Below are 16,938 nucleotides of genomic sequence, written 5' to 3'. Positions count from 1 at the left end.
GGTCCCAGGGAAAAAGGCATTGAAAGGAAGATGGAGCCAACTGGGGAAGGTGAGGGTGGAGACAGCGGCTGAGATTTGGAGGTTAGAAGTGTCTGCAGATTATGTAATCTGGTAAAAAAAGGGAAGGTGATAAATGGATGTAGAGGAAGCGACATCCCATTCCCACAATGACCTGCCTGTTCTGGACCCTTTCCACTCCCAGGCAGAGGCCAAACACAAACTCGTGGAACAGCGTCACATATTCCGCCTGTGTAGGCTACAATCCCACAGCACGGACACCGAATCTCCAATTTAAGGTCGTCTCTGTTCCCTGTTCTCTGTCCTCTGTCACACACTCTTCCTCCCAAACCCGTCCTTCTCAGCCACATGCCCTCCCCCACATGGTTCCACCTGCCTATCATCAACACGCTCAACCCTGTGGGTCCTGGTGTGGTACCGTGGAGCCAAGGCATATGTACTGCGGAATCAGTCACATTAATACTAAATACATACAGATATGCTGTGCAAACAAAATCCTTGTACCTGGGAACTAATATTCAAAGAATGTTGACTTGGGGACTAAGGAACAGAACAATGCAATATATCTTGTTACAGTAGTTACACGCTTTGCTGTACCTGTCACTCCTGCTTCACCTGCTACAGGACGGATTGAGTTCAGTGATGTATGACACCACTGTGATTATCGCAAAGAACGTACCTGACAAATAGTCACCGAGTGGGTTGCCGTGAAAAATTGAAACTTCGAGCCAGCAGTGTATGCTGCTGTCGAAATACGCGACCCTGCAGATTGTAACATCGCAACAGCCAGCTGCTGGTCTTCTGCTCGTCCGCTGCAGAGCGAGATCTCTCTCCCCGTCACTAGTGAGAAACGGAGCCTGTCTGACACGTCCAAGTGTTGGGGTGGACAGCAGTTTTTTGATGGACGCTAGAAGAGCATGGTCTGTGGGGGCTTTGCATGGTGGGGAGGGGGACAGAGATTGCGATAGACAATAGACAATAGGTGCAGGAATAGGCCATTCAGCCCTTCGAGCCAGTACGGCCATTCACTGTGATCATAGCTGATCATCCACAATCAGTGCCCTGTTCCTGCCTTCTCCCCATATCCCTTGATTCCACTATCTTTAAGAGCTCTATCTAACTCTTTCTTGAAAGCATCTAGAGAAGTGGCCTCCACTGCCTTCTGAAGCAGAGCATTCCACAGATCCACAACTCTTTGGGTGAAAAAGTTTTTCTTCAACTCCGTTCTAAATGGCCTACCCCTTATTCTTAAACTGTGGCCTCTGGTTCTGGACTCCCCCCAACATCGGGAACATGTTTCCTGCTTCTTGCGTGTCCAATCCCCTAATAATCTTATATGTTTCAATCAGATCCCCTCTCATCCTTCTAAATTCCAGTGTATACAAGCCCAGTCACTCCAATCTTTCAACATATGACAGTCCCACCATCCCGGGAATTAACCTCGTGAACCTACGCTGCACTCCCTCAATAGTAAGAATGTCCTTCCTCAAATTTGGAGCCAAAACTGTACACAGTACTCCAGGTGTGGTCTCACCAGGGCCCTGTACAGCTGCAGAAGGACCTCCTTGCTCCTATACTCAACTCCCCTTGTTATGAAGGTCAACATGCCATTAGCTTTCTTCACTGCCTGCTGTACCTGCATGCTTACTTTCAGTGACTGATGAACAAGGACACCTGGATCTCATTGTACTTCCCCTTTTCCTAACTTGCCTGTTCTTGATGCTGCTTGTATGTGGAAGGAAGGGAGAGGGGCCAGACTGGGGAATAGAAGAAGAGGGGAAGGTAAGGGACTTTTTTTTTTACTGGGTGAGGAAATTGATGGTCATGCCATCGGGTTGGAGGCTACGCAGATGAAATATAATCAGAATCTGGTTTAATATCTCCAGTAAACGTTGTGAAATTTATTGCTTTTGCAGCAGCAGTACAATGCAATACATAACAATAATAAAAAAAATTGTGAAATACAGTATATATAATAGTTGAATAAGTGTGCAAAAACGTAGAGGTAGTGTTCATGGGTTGAAAGTTCATTCAGAAATCTGATGGCAGAGAGGAAGAAGCTGTTCCTGAAATGCTGAGTGTGTAAATTAAGGCAGGTACTGAATGATGCCCCAACAATGTTCAAGGATGTCATTGGAAATATCAGACGCATCAAGGGTAAAGTAGTGAAATTGCACACCCAGGCTTTGCAAAGCTCATCCAGTTCCTTATACCGTCCATGATAAAATAGCCAATGAGCTATATCACATGGAGGTTGAAAGAATTCTTTCTAGGTTTGTGTGTATCCCCGGGCAACACCAGTGGCCCCAGTAGCCAAGAGAAATGGCTCTGTTAGGCTCTGAGGAGATATTAAGCTCACCATCAACCCAGTACTGAAAGTAGATCATTACACTCTGCCCAGGATAGAAGACATCTTTGCAAACCTTTCTGGAGGAGAACTCTTCAGCAAAGTGGACTTAGCTGAGGCCTACCTACAGATGGAGATGGAAGAAGAGTCCAAAGTGTTCCTCACCATAAACACTCACAAAGGGCTTTATTGCTATAATAGGCTTATTTTTGGAGTAGCATCTGCACCTGAGCTCTGGCAAGAAGTTATAGACCAAGTGTTGCAAAGCTACCCAGACACTCAGTGTTTCCTGGATGATATCATTGTTACCAGTGAGGTTGACAAGGAACATTCTGAAAACCTCAAGACAGTGTTAAAGAGATTAAAAGGTTATGGGTTTAGACCATGATGCAACAAGTGTGAATTCTTTAAGTCAAGTATCTCTTACTGTGGTCACACCAATAATGCACAATCATTACACAAGTATGCTGAGAAAATCCAAGCAGGGGTGGATACCCCAAGGCCAAAGGACATGTCACGGTTGTGGTCCGTTGTAGGATTTGTCAATTACTAAAACAGGTTCCTGCTAAATCTGGCTACTGTGCTCCACCCCTTGAACCCATTACTGCAGACCAGAAATAAATGACAATGGACAAAGCAGAGTGAGGTGGCGTTGCAAAAGTCGAGGGAAATGGTGATGTCAGACACTGAATTCACACATGATGTGCCACATCATCAAGTGAAGCTTGTTTGTGACTCCTTGCTTTAGGTATAGGTGCAGACAGTCACATGTTATGAGTGGTTGAAGTGAATGTAGAGAATGTGAAGCCTTTGCATCACACTCCCTAACAGCTGAAGAGCAAGATTACACACATATTGACAGAGAAGCCTTGAGTCTGGTTTGGGATGTAAAACGTTTCAACCAGAACCAGTATGGAAGTGTTTACTCTCATTACTGATCATCAACCATTTGTGTCCATTTTCAATCCAGATGGTGTTCCACTAACGCCAGCAGCACAAATTCAGACATGGGCTCTGTTTCTTGGAGGATGCAATTACAAAATCGAATTCAAGAGGGCGATTAATCCTGGAAATGCTGATGGATTGTCTCATTTACACTTGGAAAAGGAAATTCTTGAAAAATATACAAAAGAGGACACTCCTCTTGATGTAGTCTCCGTATTACAGCAGAGATGATCCAAAGGGAAACTAGGAAAGACCTCACACTGTCTCAGGTCTACATGACAATCCAAAATGGCTGGAATGTGCAGCAGAAATTCCAGTTCCCCCAATTTTACCAATGCCTGGATGAACTTGAGTTGCCTTATCTGTGGTTGACAGTTGTACCATCCAAGCTGAGAGCTAAATGCTGGAGGAGCTACATGCCGGTCGTCCAGGCGTGGTCAAACTGAAAGCATTAGCTCGGAGCTTTACCTGGTGGCTGGGATTTTTCAGCAGCTTGCCATGCACTGTTCAGGAATGCCAGCACATCCAAAAGAAAGGTATTCAGAGCTGTTGGAAGCCCTTCCTGCAGGCCCAGAGTCAATTTCTGCAAACACCAGAGTGCAGGCCCCAGAATCTGGGATTGTTCCACAGCCACAAGTCTCACCTCCCAAGCAGAGGCACCTCCCTGGTCAGGAGGGATGTTATCCCACAAGAAAAAGAAATCCTCCACAGCGATTAAATCTTAAGGCCTGAATGGGACACTTTAAAGTTTACTATGCTGTGCATGTCTACATAGGAGTTGTATTATTAGACACACACACACGCGTGCGTGCGCACACATGTAGATAGATAGATATGTATATATAGATATATGGATAGATAGATATAAATTTGGAGTTTTAGCTAAGCAGGGAGGAGCGTTGTGTATTTCATATTTCAGTAATATCGTAAATATATTGTTTGATTAAGCATTCTTTGTTCATTTAAATAATTTATTATGGGTTGTATATAAATGTATATGAATAGCATACATCATAACACCATTACGCCATTCGTGTGTGCCTCAGTAAAGGTGAAACAAAACTAACGTACACAAATTCTGCGCTCTTTGTTTTTCTTTCAATTGCTTTTATATTCCGGAATTAGAAAACATAACAAAACTGAATGAATATTACGTTTGGATAACCCAAAGCAGAAACATACAAAATCCACCACAGCACTGTTGGGAGGTGCAGCTGCCTCAGGACTCATTCCACCAGGTTCTGGGACAGTGTGGATAACTTCCACTCACCTCACCAGAACACCTTCACGACCTATCTCCCTATCATTTATTCATTGAGATACAGTGTGGAATAGGCCCTTCTGGCCCTTTGAGCCACTGTGCCCAGCAAGCTCCAACTCAATCCTAACCGAATCATGGGACAAGTTACAATTAACCGGTAGTCCTTGGACTGTGGGAGGAAACTGGAGCATCCGGAGGCAAACCACACAGTCACGGCGAGAACATTCAAACTCTTTACAGGCAGCAGCGGGAATTGAACCCAGGTTGCTAGTACTATACTGCACTACCGTGACACCCCAGTGCAGTTATCTTGACATAGCTGTCTTGTGAAGGGGCTCCGTAGGACACTCAGTTTAAGCACAATTGAAGTACTCATTAAATGTTAATCCTGGTTGAGATATCAACATCAGGTGAATCAAAAGCACCAATGATTCCTTTACTTCTGTAGAAGCTGCTCAACGCACTGAGTTCCTCCAGCAGATTATTGGTTTCTTAATGTTCATGCCATTGGGTTGTGAGTAAAAACCGTAGTTTGACTTCAACACCAGTCTCTGCAGGACAGTAACTGTTAATGGGAAAAGAGACAGAAGACTACAGTGAGAAGTATTCTGTTCGACTGGAGTCTGTCAGGTGATGGAGCTAATGCAGAAAAATATGGGACCTGAAACTTTTACCTTTAATTCAATTCAAGATTAATTATCATTGAATACAGCCAAATGAGACAACATTATTCTGAGGCCAAGGTACAAAACACAGTACCAAAAGTCACAAACAGCACACAGCTCACATAACACGTGTAAGATAGTAAGCCCTGGTTTACACTTTTACTGCTATGATGTAGGTATTTCATTTAGCAGCTCTATTAGAGTAGTCTGTTCTGCTGTCAGCCTATTTGGGTTATTGTTGAAGATACGGGATGATGAGGAATGTGTGCCATCCAATCAGAATGGTGGAACTGGTGGGGGGGGAGGTTTTATTGGAGAGGGACACTAAGGTTGGTCTTGGGGCTTTTGCTCAGGGGGGGATGAAGAGAGAAGACACTGGGGAGAACCGGTTGTAGGATGTGACCCGATGGGGGACCCACTTGTTCAAGATGGATTGCAAGCGACGTTCGGAAGGTGATGTGTGCTTCCACACAGACCAAGGACCCAGCGCGTGAGTGACGGAGAAGTTCAAAATGAGTTCCAACTTGTGCACCTTTGACTGTTTAATTATATTGGGTCCTTTTTGGGTTTTTTTCTTTCTTTTCTTTACCAACTCTTTAGTTATGTAAGATTCATTAATATAATTCCTTCAGTCATATGCAGTGTGCTGTCTGTTATTTCTTGGCACTGAGTTGTAACAGGGTGGCAAATCACACAGCACCCACACAAACCAGGATTTGGGATGGGAGAGCCTTCACAATCTCATGGGTTTCATGGGACTGGAGTGTGTCTTCCCTAGACTTACGCAGCCAAGGAAACCGGCAGGCTTTCAACCACGCAATAGAAGAGGCCAAACTCGAGCCAGCCAAGGCTGCAGAAATCTGCGGACGACCACAACAGGGCTTGTCTTCTGCTGATCATACACTGTGGGGGACGGCACCAACTCCATGCTGGATGCTGTACCACACTGCTCCCGTCATCGCTTCTCTCCTGGCGGCCATAAACAGACAACACCGAGGCTTGGGGCCTAGTCCTCGCACATGCAAGATAGTAAGCATATATGGGATATCAGTAAAATAGAACCACACAATACATGAATTAATGCTAGTATTCTGTTCACAGACGAAGGGCCTCAGCCAAAACGTCAACTGTAATTCTTCCTATAGATGCTGCCTGGCCTGCTGCGTTCCACCAGCATTTTGTGTAGTACCTTAGCCATGTTGTGTGAATGCAATGTTTTGACACTGGAAAATGGACAAAGAAGTAACACATGGAACACAGTGTAAGGAAGTGTGTGGTCATGCACTTTGGTAGAAGTAATGAAAGCATAGACTAGTTTCTAAACAGGGAAAAATTAAAAAATATGAGGCGTGAATGGACTTGGCAGCCCATGTGTAGGATTCCCTAGAGGCTAACTTGCAGGCTGAGTCGGTGGTGAGGAAGGCAAATACAATATTAACATTCATTTTGGGAGGACAACAATATAGTCATAGTCATACTTTATTGATCCCGGGGGAAATTGGTTTTCGTTACAGTTACAGTTATAAAAGCAGTTACAGTTACAGTTACAGTTATAAATTCTTCCATATACCTGTCTATCAGTCTCTTAAATTTCACTAGTGTCACTGACTCAGGCAGTGCATTCCACGCATCAACCACTCTCTGAGTGAAAAGCCTTCCTCTAATATCCCCTTGAACTTCCCACCCCTTACCTTAAAGCCATGTCCTCTTGTACTGAGTAGTGGTGCCCTGGGGAAGAGGCGCTGGCTGTCCACTCTATCTATTCCTCTTAATATCTTGTACACCTCTATCATGTCTCCTCTCATCCTCCTTCTCTCCAAAGTGTAAAGACCTAGCTCCCTTAATCTCTGATCATAATGCATACTCTCTAAACCAGGCAGCATCCTGGTAAATCTCCTCTGTACCCTTTCCAATGCTTCCACATCCTTCCTATAGTGAGGCAACCAGAACTGGACACAGTACTCCAAGTGTGGCCTAACCAGAGTTTTATAGAGCTGCATCATTACCCCGTGACTCTTAAACCCTATCCCTCAACTTATGAAAAATAACACCCCATAAGCTTTCTTAACTACCTTACATATACAGTTAGTAAATTTGCTGATGACACAAAGGTTGGGGGTGTTGTGGATAGTGCAGAGGGCTGTCAGAGGTTACAGTGGGACATTGATGGGATGCAAAACTGAGAAGTGGCAGATGGAGTTCAACCCAGATAAGTGTGAGGTGGTTCATTTTGGTAGGTCAAATATGATGGCAGAGTATAGCATTAATGGCAAGACTCTTGGTAGTGTGGAGGATCAGAGGAACCTTGGGGTCCGAGTCCATAGGACACTCAAAGCTGCTGCGCAGGTTGACTCTGTGGTTATGAAGGCATAGGGCGCATTGGCCTTCATCAATCGTGGGATTGAGTTTAAGAGCCAAGAGGTAATGTTTCAGCTATATAGGATCCTGGTCAGACCCCACTTGGAGTACTGTGTTCAGTTCTGGTCACCTCACTACAGGAAGGATGTGGAAGCCATAGAAAGGGTACAGAGGAGACTTACAAGGATGTTTCCTGGATTAGAGGGCATGCCTTATGAGAACAGGTTGAGTGAACTCGCCCTTTTTTCCTTGGAGCGACGGAAGATGAGAGGTGACCTGATAGAGGTGTACAAGATAATGAGAGGCTTTGATCCTGTGGATAGTCAGAGGCTTTTTCCCAGGGCTGAAATGGATTGCTTGAGAGGGCATAGTTTTAAGGTGCTTGGAAGGAGGTACATAGGAGATGTCAGGGCTAAGTTGTTTAATGCAGAGTGGTGAGTGCGTGGAATGGGCTGCTGGCGGCGGTGGTGGAGGTGGAAATGATGGGGTCTTTTAAGAGACTGCTGGATAGGTACATGGAGCTCAGAAAAATTGAAGGCTATGGGTAAGCCTAGGTAGTTCTAAGATAAGGACATGTTCAGCACAGCTTTGTGGGCCAAAGGGCCTGTATTGTGTGGTAGGTTTTGTATGTTTCTAATTCATTCCGGAACGAATGGGGACCAGACAGGTTGTAATGAAGTAAATAACCTTTTGCGCAATTTTCATCTTTCCCAATAACGCAGTAAATGGCATTACTTGTTTGAAAGTTTGAATTCATCTAAAAAAAAGACAAATGCTTCAACAAACCATAAACAATTCTTCACTTTTCCACCTTTGGTTTCTGATGAAATTAAGCCCAATCTCGGAGTAGCTTTTACAGAATGCAGGACAGGACCGTTTACAACTTCGTATTGCTCTGTTACCTGGATGGGGTTTGATTGCGGAGCCTGGCACTGCAAACGGCCCTGTAGAACTCGGGACCAGACAGGAGATGCAGGAAACTGGAGGGACAACGATCTGCTGGAGGAACTCAGCTGGTGGAGCAGAACCTATGGGGTGGGGGGGGGGGAAGGAAATGTAGACTTAACAAGTCTGCCCCCTGCATCAGGACTGAGAGGGTAGAGGAGAGACAGCCAGTATAAAGTGGAGAAGGGAGTGGAGCGACTGGAGTCTGAGGTGATTGGTCGACTAAGGAGGATAACTTGTCAGGCAGTTTGCACCTGTGAAGGGATCAGGGGAGGGGTTGAGAGGTGAATAATGGGTAGAGCAGACAAAGAGACTGAGACAGAAAAAAACAACAGGTCAATGAAATGAGGTGGAGGCAGGGTGTATGAGGGTTGGAGACAACTGCCACTAGTACTTCAATTTGATGAGTAAAGGAAGTGATAATGGGAACCAAGGTTGAAGGTTCAAGGTCCATTTATTATCAAAGTATGTATGCAGTATACAACTCTGAGATTCATCTTCTCCAGCTAGCCACAGAACAAAGAAAACTAGGAAAACAGTTCAAAGAAAATCATCAACCCTGCCCCACATGCAAAGGCAACAAGAACATCAAACCCCCACGCAGGCGCAAAAGAAATCACACAAACGGTAACAAGAAAGAACAAGCAATGACATAGAGTATAAAAACATAAAACCAAATGAGTCCATTTGAACTACAGTCCAATCCATAAACTGCAGAGCTAGACTTCGGTGACATCCTCCAAAAGTATCGAGGGAGAGGAAGAGACCATTCAACACAGGGGCCTTCATTTAGGAGCAGTGAGAAGGGAAGAGAGAGATCGTCACACACAGACACCTTTCTCCGGCGGCAGTGAGAGAGGTGAACGGCAGGTGGAACAAGATGGGGGTGTGGGGGGAGAGATAGAGTCACGTGGAATGAAGCCTGTGGGTGAAATGTGTTTGCAGTGGGTAGTCGGAAGCAGGAAGGGTCGGGGGACTAATCTGGGTGATTAGTGGCCAACAAAGTGGTTATTCAGTTTATGTCACCATAATGGCTTCTCTTTGCTTTGTCAGTCTCTCCTGTTTTGTTTTCTGCAGGTTGAATTGAGGTTAATGATATATGTCTCCATAATGCATTACTGTGATTACTGTACAAATTTGCCTGGCAAATAATCGACAGTAAGTAACTTATAATAAATAATTTGAGCAAACGAGTACCTTGTCTCTGATAAACCAGCCTGATAATCATTCAGACATTAAAACAGCTTATTAACACTACTGCATTTGACAGAAAGTACAAGACACACCCAAAAATAACTGATTGGTATTTACTTAATTTTGAGCAGAACTGTTTTCCTGCCATTCATCCATTTGTTGCCATTTCTCTCCCGAAGAGGATTCTCAGTATATCCAAGGAAATCATTTTTCCGATCAAGTGATTTCATATAAAATCCTCACATGCAATTGCACTGAATCAAGTCTCCATGCATAACACTGGACAACAAGGATTTTGCTTCCTGAATACTTTTGGGTATATCTTAAGATTTTGGGCTGCTGATCATGAAAATTATCATGGAAGTTCCCTATTACACATAAATATTTTTGAAGTGCCTATATTTGTATTTCAATTCAAAATTCAAATCAATTAAAATGTTGCCCACAATGTAAGCTGAAGCGTTTTCTATCTTGTCCGGACATGGTTGGCATGCTTAAGCAGGGCAGATGCTGCATGGTAAAATGAGTTTTAGAAAAGCTATAAATTTCCATGAATGATTTTGTTATTTAACTGATGCCAAGATTCAGGAAGGCATATTTTTTGGTTCACAAGTCAAACAGGTCATCAATGTTAGGAAATTCAAAGAACTTCTAATGTGACTGGAAAAAATCACATGGAAGGCGTTCAAGAATGTTGTTGAAAATCTTCTTGGCAACCTCAGAAAACCAAACTATGTGCAGCTGGCTGACAACATGCTTGAAGCAAACAAAACCATGAAGGGCAACATATCACTGAAGATTTAATTTCTGCCTTCCCATTTAGACTTTTTCCCTGAAAATCTTGGCACTATCGGTGACCAGCATTGTGAAAGGTTTCACCAGGACATTGCAGTCATGGAAAACAGTATCAGGGCAACTGGAATCCATCAATGCTGCCTGATTATTGTTGGACACCTAGAAGCCTCAGACATTGAGTACAAATAAAAGTCATCAACAAAACATTTTTAGCTTAGTTGAACTATTGCAAAGTATCAGCACTGTTATGCAATTAAATTGTTCAAATAAAGTTAATTTTTTTTTCTCCAAATTCCTACATGATGCAAGTAGTCTGAAATTACATTTGTATTCAGCTTCAAGTCTATCATAATCCAAAAATGTTTTCAAATTTCTTTTGAAAAACCTGTGCAATCAAAGTGTGTATCTCTCTCTCTCTCTCTCCCTCTCTATAGATAGATATATATATATATATATATATAGATATATATCAGGGGACAGTTGCTGAAAAGTCAAAGGAAATCCAGAGTTTAACAGGCCGGGTGGAAAAGGTGACCCCTGTGTGTGTGTGTGTGTGTGTGTGTGTGTGTGTGTGTGTGTGTGTTTGATTGTGTGTGGGTGTGTTTATTGAGTTATTGAGGAGTGTGAGGAATTCCAACTGACAAAGTAATCGAGGCATTAATCATCATACAAATTGGTGAATCGCCCATTACATTAGCTGTTATTGGTCACATCAGCTGACCTAGATGTTCAGGTGATGAGATCATGTTGAAATAAAATGAAAGTACCATCCAACCAACACAAGTTGTAGAAGATGCTCGATCAAAGCAACCAAGCACAGGGGAGGTGGCGGGGGGTTAATCCTGTATGACACGCCTCCCATTAGAATCCAATAATAAGGTTCAAAGTCAAAGAGATCTAATGATCCTTTATTGAGGAATTTTTAAAACAGTCTTGAAGCGAGACAGACAAATGACACTAAAACTAACGATATAACAAAATAAACAGTTTTAATGTAATAAAAGTACTGAAGCTTTCTTCAACCTAATTAAGCGATGTTTAAGCGTGATTAAGTAATCAACAAAACAGATATCATACATGACTGTCTCTAACTCTAACTGACTAAAACCAAAGCATGAATACGTAACTAAACTCTTTGCTTTTACCACGACCTCACCCACGTGTCCAACCACCCTAATAAACACACAACACAGAATACAACGTAGACAGAAAACAGCTACGTGGCTTCTACATAAGCTAGCGAAGGTAGACGTGGCTTTATGATCAGCACGCTGATCGTAGGCAGGGGAACCTGTTCCTGTGCTATACTCTTCTGTATATCATGTTATCTCATTCTGTTCAGAGTTAAGGGATTTAGCAAAGATTAAAGCAAAAAGTTATTATTTATAGATATTTAGGGACACATAAGACCAGTTCTTACCAGTCACATACTATAGCTACTTTTCAACCTAGTTAAGTGTATCAGAAAGACTTATCAACACTAACGCTTTTCAGACTAATAAAGATAATTCACTGTACTTATTTATTTATTTGTTTATCTACCTATATATCTATTTATTTATTCGTTTGTTTGTTTGTTTATTTATTTATTAAGATACTGCAGTGAATAGGCCCTTTTGGCCTTTCGAGCCCCGCCACCCAGCAATCCCCCAATTTAATCCTGGCCTAATCACGGGACAATTTACAATGACCAATTAACCTACCAACCAGTACGTTTTTGGACTGTGGGAGGAAACTGGGGCACCCGGAGGAAACCCACGTGGTCACGGGGAGAACGTATAAGCTTCTTACAGGCGGCGGATTGTGATCCTCTGCAATGAAAGGTCAATTATCACGTCCACCGCGCAGCCGCAGGTTAACAGTGATGATAGAATTATGCTCAATGCCATAAGATTGTAGTGTACATCCATCCTCAAGTGCCTGTGATTGAAAGGTTAAGTAGTATTGTCTTTTCTGGAGTGACGTCTGAGATTGAATTTGCTCTTTTAAATTTGAAACCTTGTCTATTTGTGAAACTTTGACTGCCCTGTTCCCCTCAGGTAACTGGACAATTATTTCCATTAGCCTGATTAGCTGAATCTCTGTTTCAAAGAAGATGTTGGAATCCAACAAGGTTTTGTCCTCATTCATAATGGTGTCACGGTAAACCAGGTGTTGCAGGGGAGCTGGAATCGTCCACTCTTCCTCGACACTGCGTTTGATCTCGGAGATTCTGGCATGAGCGGTGAAGTGTAGTCGTAGTGATCTGCCATCCAGCGCAGTCACTGTGATGGTAAACTTCTTCACCGGCTGAGGCACACACACAAGACAAAAAATGGAAGAGATAAAATGTTTTCCCTTTCCACTTCAGAGAAGTAACAGAACAGGATAATGAGATGGTAATAACAGTTTCTTTATGGGGTGTGGTGAAGAGGGTATGATGAGTACCCCAGTGCCTAAACCTGCCTTTGCAGAAAGTGCACAGGAACGTGGTGGATGAGGTGAGTGTGTGGACAAGAGTAGTGGAAATTATGGCAGGGACATTGCAGAACAGACTGCCATGGAGGCAATTAACAGACACCACCAATTTGACCAAAATGCTGCCAATCTCCACTCCTCTCTTAATTCTACAGCAAATGGAGGGAGTTCACTTTTGTGTTAAAGGGATCATTACATAACGGACATGTTGATTTTCAATGGCAGAGATCATGCATGGGTGACCTGGGAAGGACAACTCAAGCAATATTAGAATAGAGGGCCTGGAGGCAGATTGCACCATCTCAGCCTTGAAAGCACCAACCTGGGATGTCTATCTTAGCCGGGCTCCGGCAGGGTGGCGGAGATGGGGAATCTTGACATTCCCTTGTATCGTTGATATAAACCAATTGCCTGAACATGCCAAGCCCTGGTGAAGAGACACAAGGCATTCTTAGGCAATTCCTGGCTTCATTTTCCATCAATTCCCAGCCGCCTGATGAAGCCACATTTCCAGTTGGATCAGCTGGGTCCCCAAGTACCTGCCACCCCAGGAAACCACACAACAAGGTGATATTGTCTGACTGGCAAGACCAGGGTTTGCTGCCTATTGTAGTGTTAAGGGGATTGGTCAAAAATGATCAGTTTGACCTATTGTTCTTCTCCGGCCACCGGGACACCAGCAGGCATCTGCCCATTTGCCCTATCGTCCTTAAGCTTTAACCCAGACACCTATGGTGCCAACAGCAGTGAAGTGCTGCAAATGGCTTCCTTCATGTCTCTGACCAGGCTGGGAAGTGATTTTTATCTGAAATCCTGTGACCTAAGGATCCCAAGGACAAAGGTTGTTTGAGGGTGTGATCTCCACCTTGCATCTCCATCTGGTATGGGAGCAGACGAGCGTCGGACCAGAAGTCCCTACAATGGACTGTGAGAGCAGCTGAGAAGATCATAGGAGTCTTCCTACCATCCTTCGGGGACTTTCATCAGGAGCGCTGCATATGCAGGGCCCTTAGTATTATTAAGGATCCCACCCATCCATCCAGCACCCTCTTTGACTTTCTACCATCAGGCAGGAGACTACGATGCATAAAAACAGCAGCAGTTGGGATGAGAAACAGCTTCTTCCCTGGATTTATCAGGCTTCTGAACTCCCTGCCGCATATGCAGTTTATTTGTTTTTTTTTAGCTCCGAGAAAAATGCAGGGAGCAGCAAGTGCCACTATTATGAGCTTTATAGATCATCTCAGCTTTGACACCAACGGCCTGATGTCACAGTGAACGTCTGATAATCCACTGTTTAATTGTTTGGACATCCTGATGGTTTAATCTCTGGCTCTGTGGGGTCCTGTTTCTCAGGCTCCCTTTCAACCAAGAGGTAGGCCTTCATTTCCTGTTCTCCCCTTAAAAACACAAAGTCACTTTTTTCACCACTCTTTAAAACTCACCGAGTTAACTGGAAAAGTTAGTATACCACTCTGTAATATCTCAAAGTGTGTTAAATACCATTAGGAATAATATTCAGTGGTGTGGAAAATCTGCCAGTTCTTCAGCACCAAAGAAAAAAGGGCCGGATTATCAGAGTTTCATACAACTCTGAAACAAGCAATATAATATTGGATACATATTTTTATTGAATACTAAGTCACTCTCCTTACACTTTTCGTCCCTCTTCCCTCCGAGAGAGGGCTCAGGAGCTTGAAGACTCATACGGCCAGATTTGGGAACAGCTTCTTTCCAACTGTGATAAGACCGCTGAACGGATCCTGACCCGGATCTGGGCCGTACCCTCCAAATATCTGGACCTGCCTCTCATTTTTTTTTTTTTGCACTACCTTACTTTCCCTTTCCTATGTTCTATTTATGATTTATAATTTAAATTTTTAATATTTACTATCGATTTGTACTCCAGGGAGCACAAAGAGCAGAATCAAATATCGCTGTGATGATTGAACGCTCTAGTATCAATTGTTTGTAGACAATAAAGTATAAAGTAAAGTAAAGGATCTGACCACTTTAATGTTGGGTTGATAGATGAAACATCGATTCTTTAGAAATTCAGAGAACCTGTGCATGGCCTGTTTCACGTCAGCATTAAATCTGACTGGCTCCAGGTTCCTATTAATAAAATCGCCCAGCTTCCAGGTCTCTTTATGGCACAGGTGCATCTTTACAGAGTGAATGGTCTTTTTCACGGACACCCCTTTGGGACTGAGGACTTACTTCCATTCTGGGTTTGCGGATTCTCAGGTGACCAGTGACAACAAGTGGGAATTGCAGACTCTCCGACAGATGAGGCGAATGAGAAGTTGATGTGACAACAACCTCCTTATAAACTGGTTGCTCTCCCCTCCCTCAAGTCAACATTGTGTAAAGTGAAGATAAACATTTCCCAGTACAATACATTTTATGGCATCACCGATCTGGGTGTTTGCTTTCAGTGGATAAGTGACTTGGAACAAATCCCATGGATTGCAGGATCATGCCTGTTTCGATGTTGGTAGAAAAGTTAATATCTTGAGTTTCATTTCTGTTTCTTTCCTTTGTTTTTGAATTTTGAGCCCTGGTTCCATTAATGGGTGACTGACTGAGTGCTGGTCACTTCTAATTTCTATTTATATCCTCTTCCTTTCATTCACTCTCCCTCCTGATCTTCGGTCATTTGGAGTAAAATTGTAACCCATAGGGCAAACTGCCATGAAGACCTACATCTAATTCAGATCTTTATCTGAATCCCTCCACCCACTGCTCAGGTGGCCCACTTCAGAATTCCTTGCTTCTTTATTTAATTTCTGTCCCTTTACTGTGTCTGATTGGGATATTCACTACTGTTTGAGGTTGTCGCTGAGGCTTTATCAGATGTGTCCTATCTGAGCTTCCATGTAAGATCTGAAAAAAGGCTCAAAGTGCTTCTAGTAGCTCTCCAAGTAAATATTATTAATTTGACATTTTGTGTGCGTTGCTTTGGACTTCCAGCATTTGCAGAATTTCTTGTGTTTATAAATAATATTGGTGGTGTGGTGCCAAGCCAATCAAATTGTTTTTCTCGTATAGGTTGTGATACCTGGCTACATGTCGTGCATGAAAAAAGACATTTACAGCCACTGTAAATGGCTGTACAAATATCTAATCAGCCAAACATATGGCAGCAACTCAATGCATTAAAGCATGCAGACATGGTCAAGAGGTTCAGCTATTCTTCAGACCAAACATCAGAATGGAGAAGAAATGTGGTCTAAGATTCTTTGACCATGGAATGATTGTTTATGCCAGACAGGGAGGTTTGAGAACCTCAGAAACTGCTGATTTGGGATTTTCACATACAACAGTCTGTAGTATTTACAGAGAATGGTGCTAAAAAAAACAGCACATCCAGTGAACAACACTTCTGTGCACAAAAATGCCTTGTCATTGAGAGAGGTCAGAGAAGAATAGCCAGACTTTTTCAAGCTGACAGGAAGACGACAGTAACTCAAGTAACCACGTGTTACAACAGTGGTGTGCAGAAGAGTATCTCCAAATGCACAACATCTCAAAGCTTGAAGTGGATGGGCTACAGCAGCAGAAGACTACGCTGGATTCTACTCCTGTACCTAACATTATGGCTACTGAGTGTATATTTTAAGGTTAGTAGTCAGAATAGTGTGTAAATGGAGAAATTGAAGAAGGCATGCATGTCAACAATTTAATGTGCTATTTAATGCACTCTGAAGTTTCATGCAAAATATTGTTGCATGTTTGAGATACCAGAGAGTTATTAAGGCACCAATCACAGGTTAGAGAAGAGAAATGTAAGAAGTTTATGAGAAAAATACCAGGCATGTCAGATTATCTATATGGAAAAGCTTGGATTATTACCCATACATGAGAATGTTCAAGTATAAACGTGTACAAACTCGTAAATGTCTTTTTCCCATGGGAGTAAATGAAAAACAATTGTTTTCATGTTAGAAGGG

General features: G+C 43.0%; 1 protein-coding gene across 1 annotated transcript in view; it reads right to left on the bottom strand.

The window, feature by feature from the left end:
* Positions 1 to 16,938, bottom strand: part of LOC140190729 (2'-5'-oligoadenylate synthase 3-like) — a 130,674-nt gene that overhangs the window by 32,115 nt on the left and 81,621 nt on the right. Inside the window, 1 exon segment of the mRNA XM_072247545.1 lies at positions 12,358 to 12,817. Coding sequence (XP_072103646.1) covers positions 12,358 to 12,817 — 460 coding nt within the window.

Source organism: Mobula birostris, chromosome 31 (genome assembly GCF_030028105.1).
Source record: "Mobula birostris isolate sMobBir1 chromosome 31, sMobBir1.hap1, whole genome shotgun sequence".
NCBI lineage: Eukaryota > Metazoa > Chordata > Chondrichthyes > Myliobatiformes > Myliobatidae > Mobula > Mobula birostris.
This window is presented reverse-complemented; position numbering and strand designations above follow the sequence as displayed.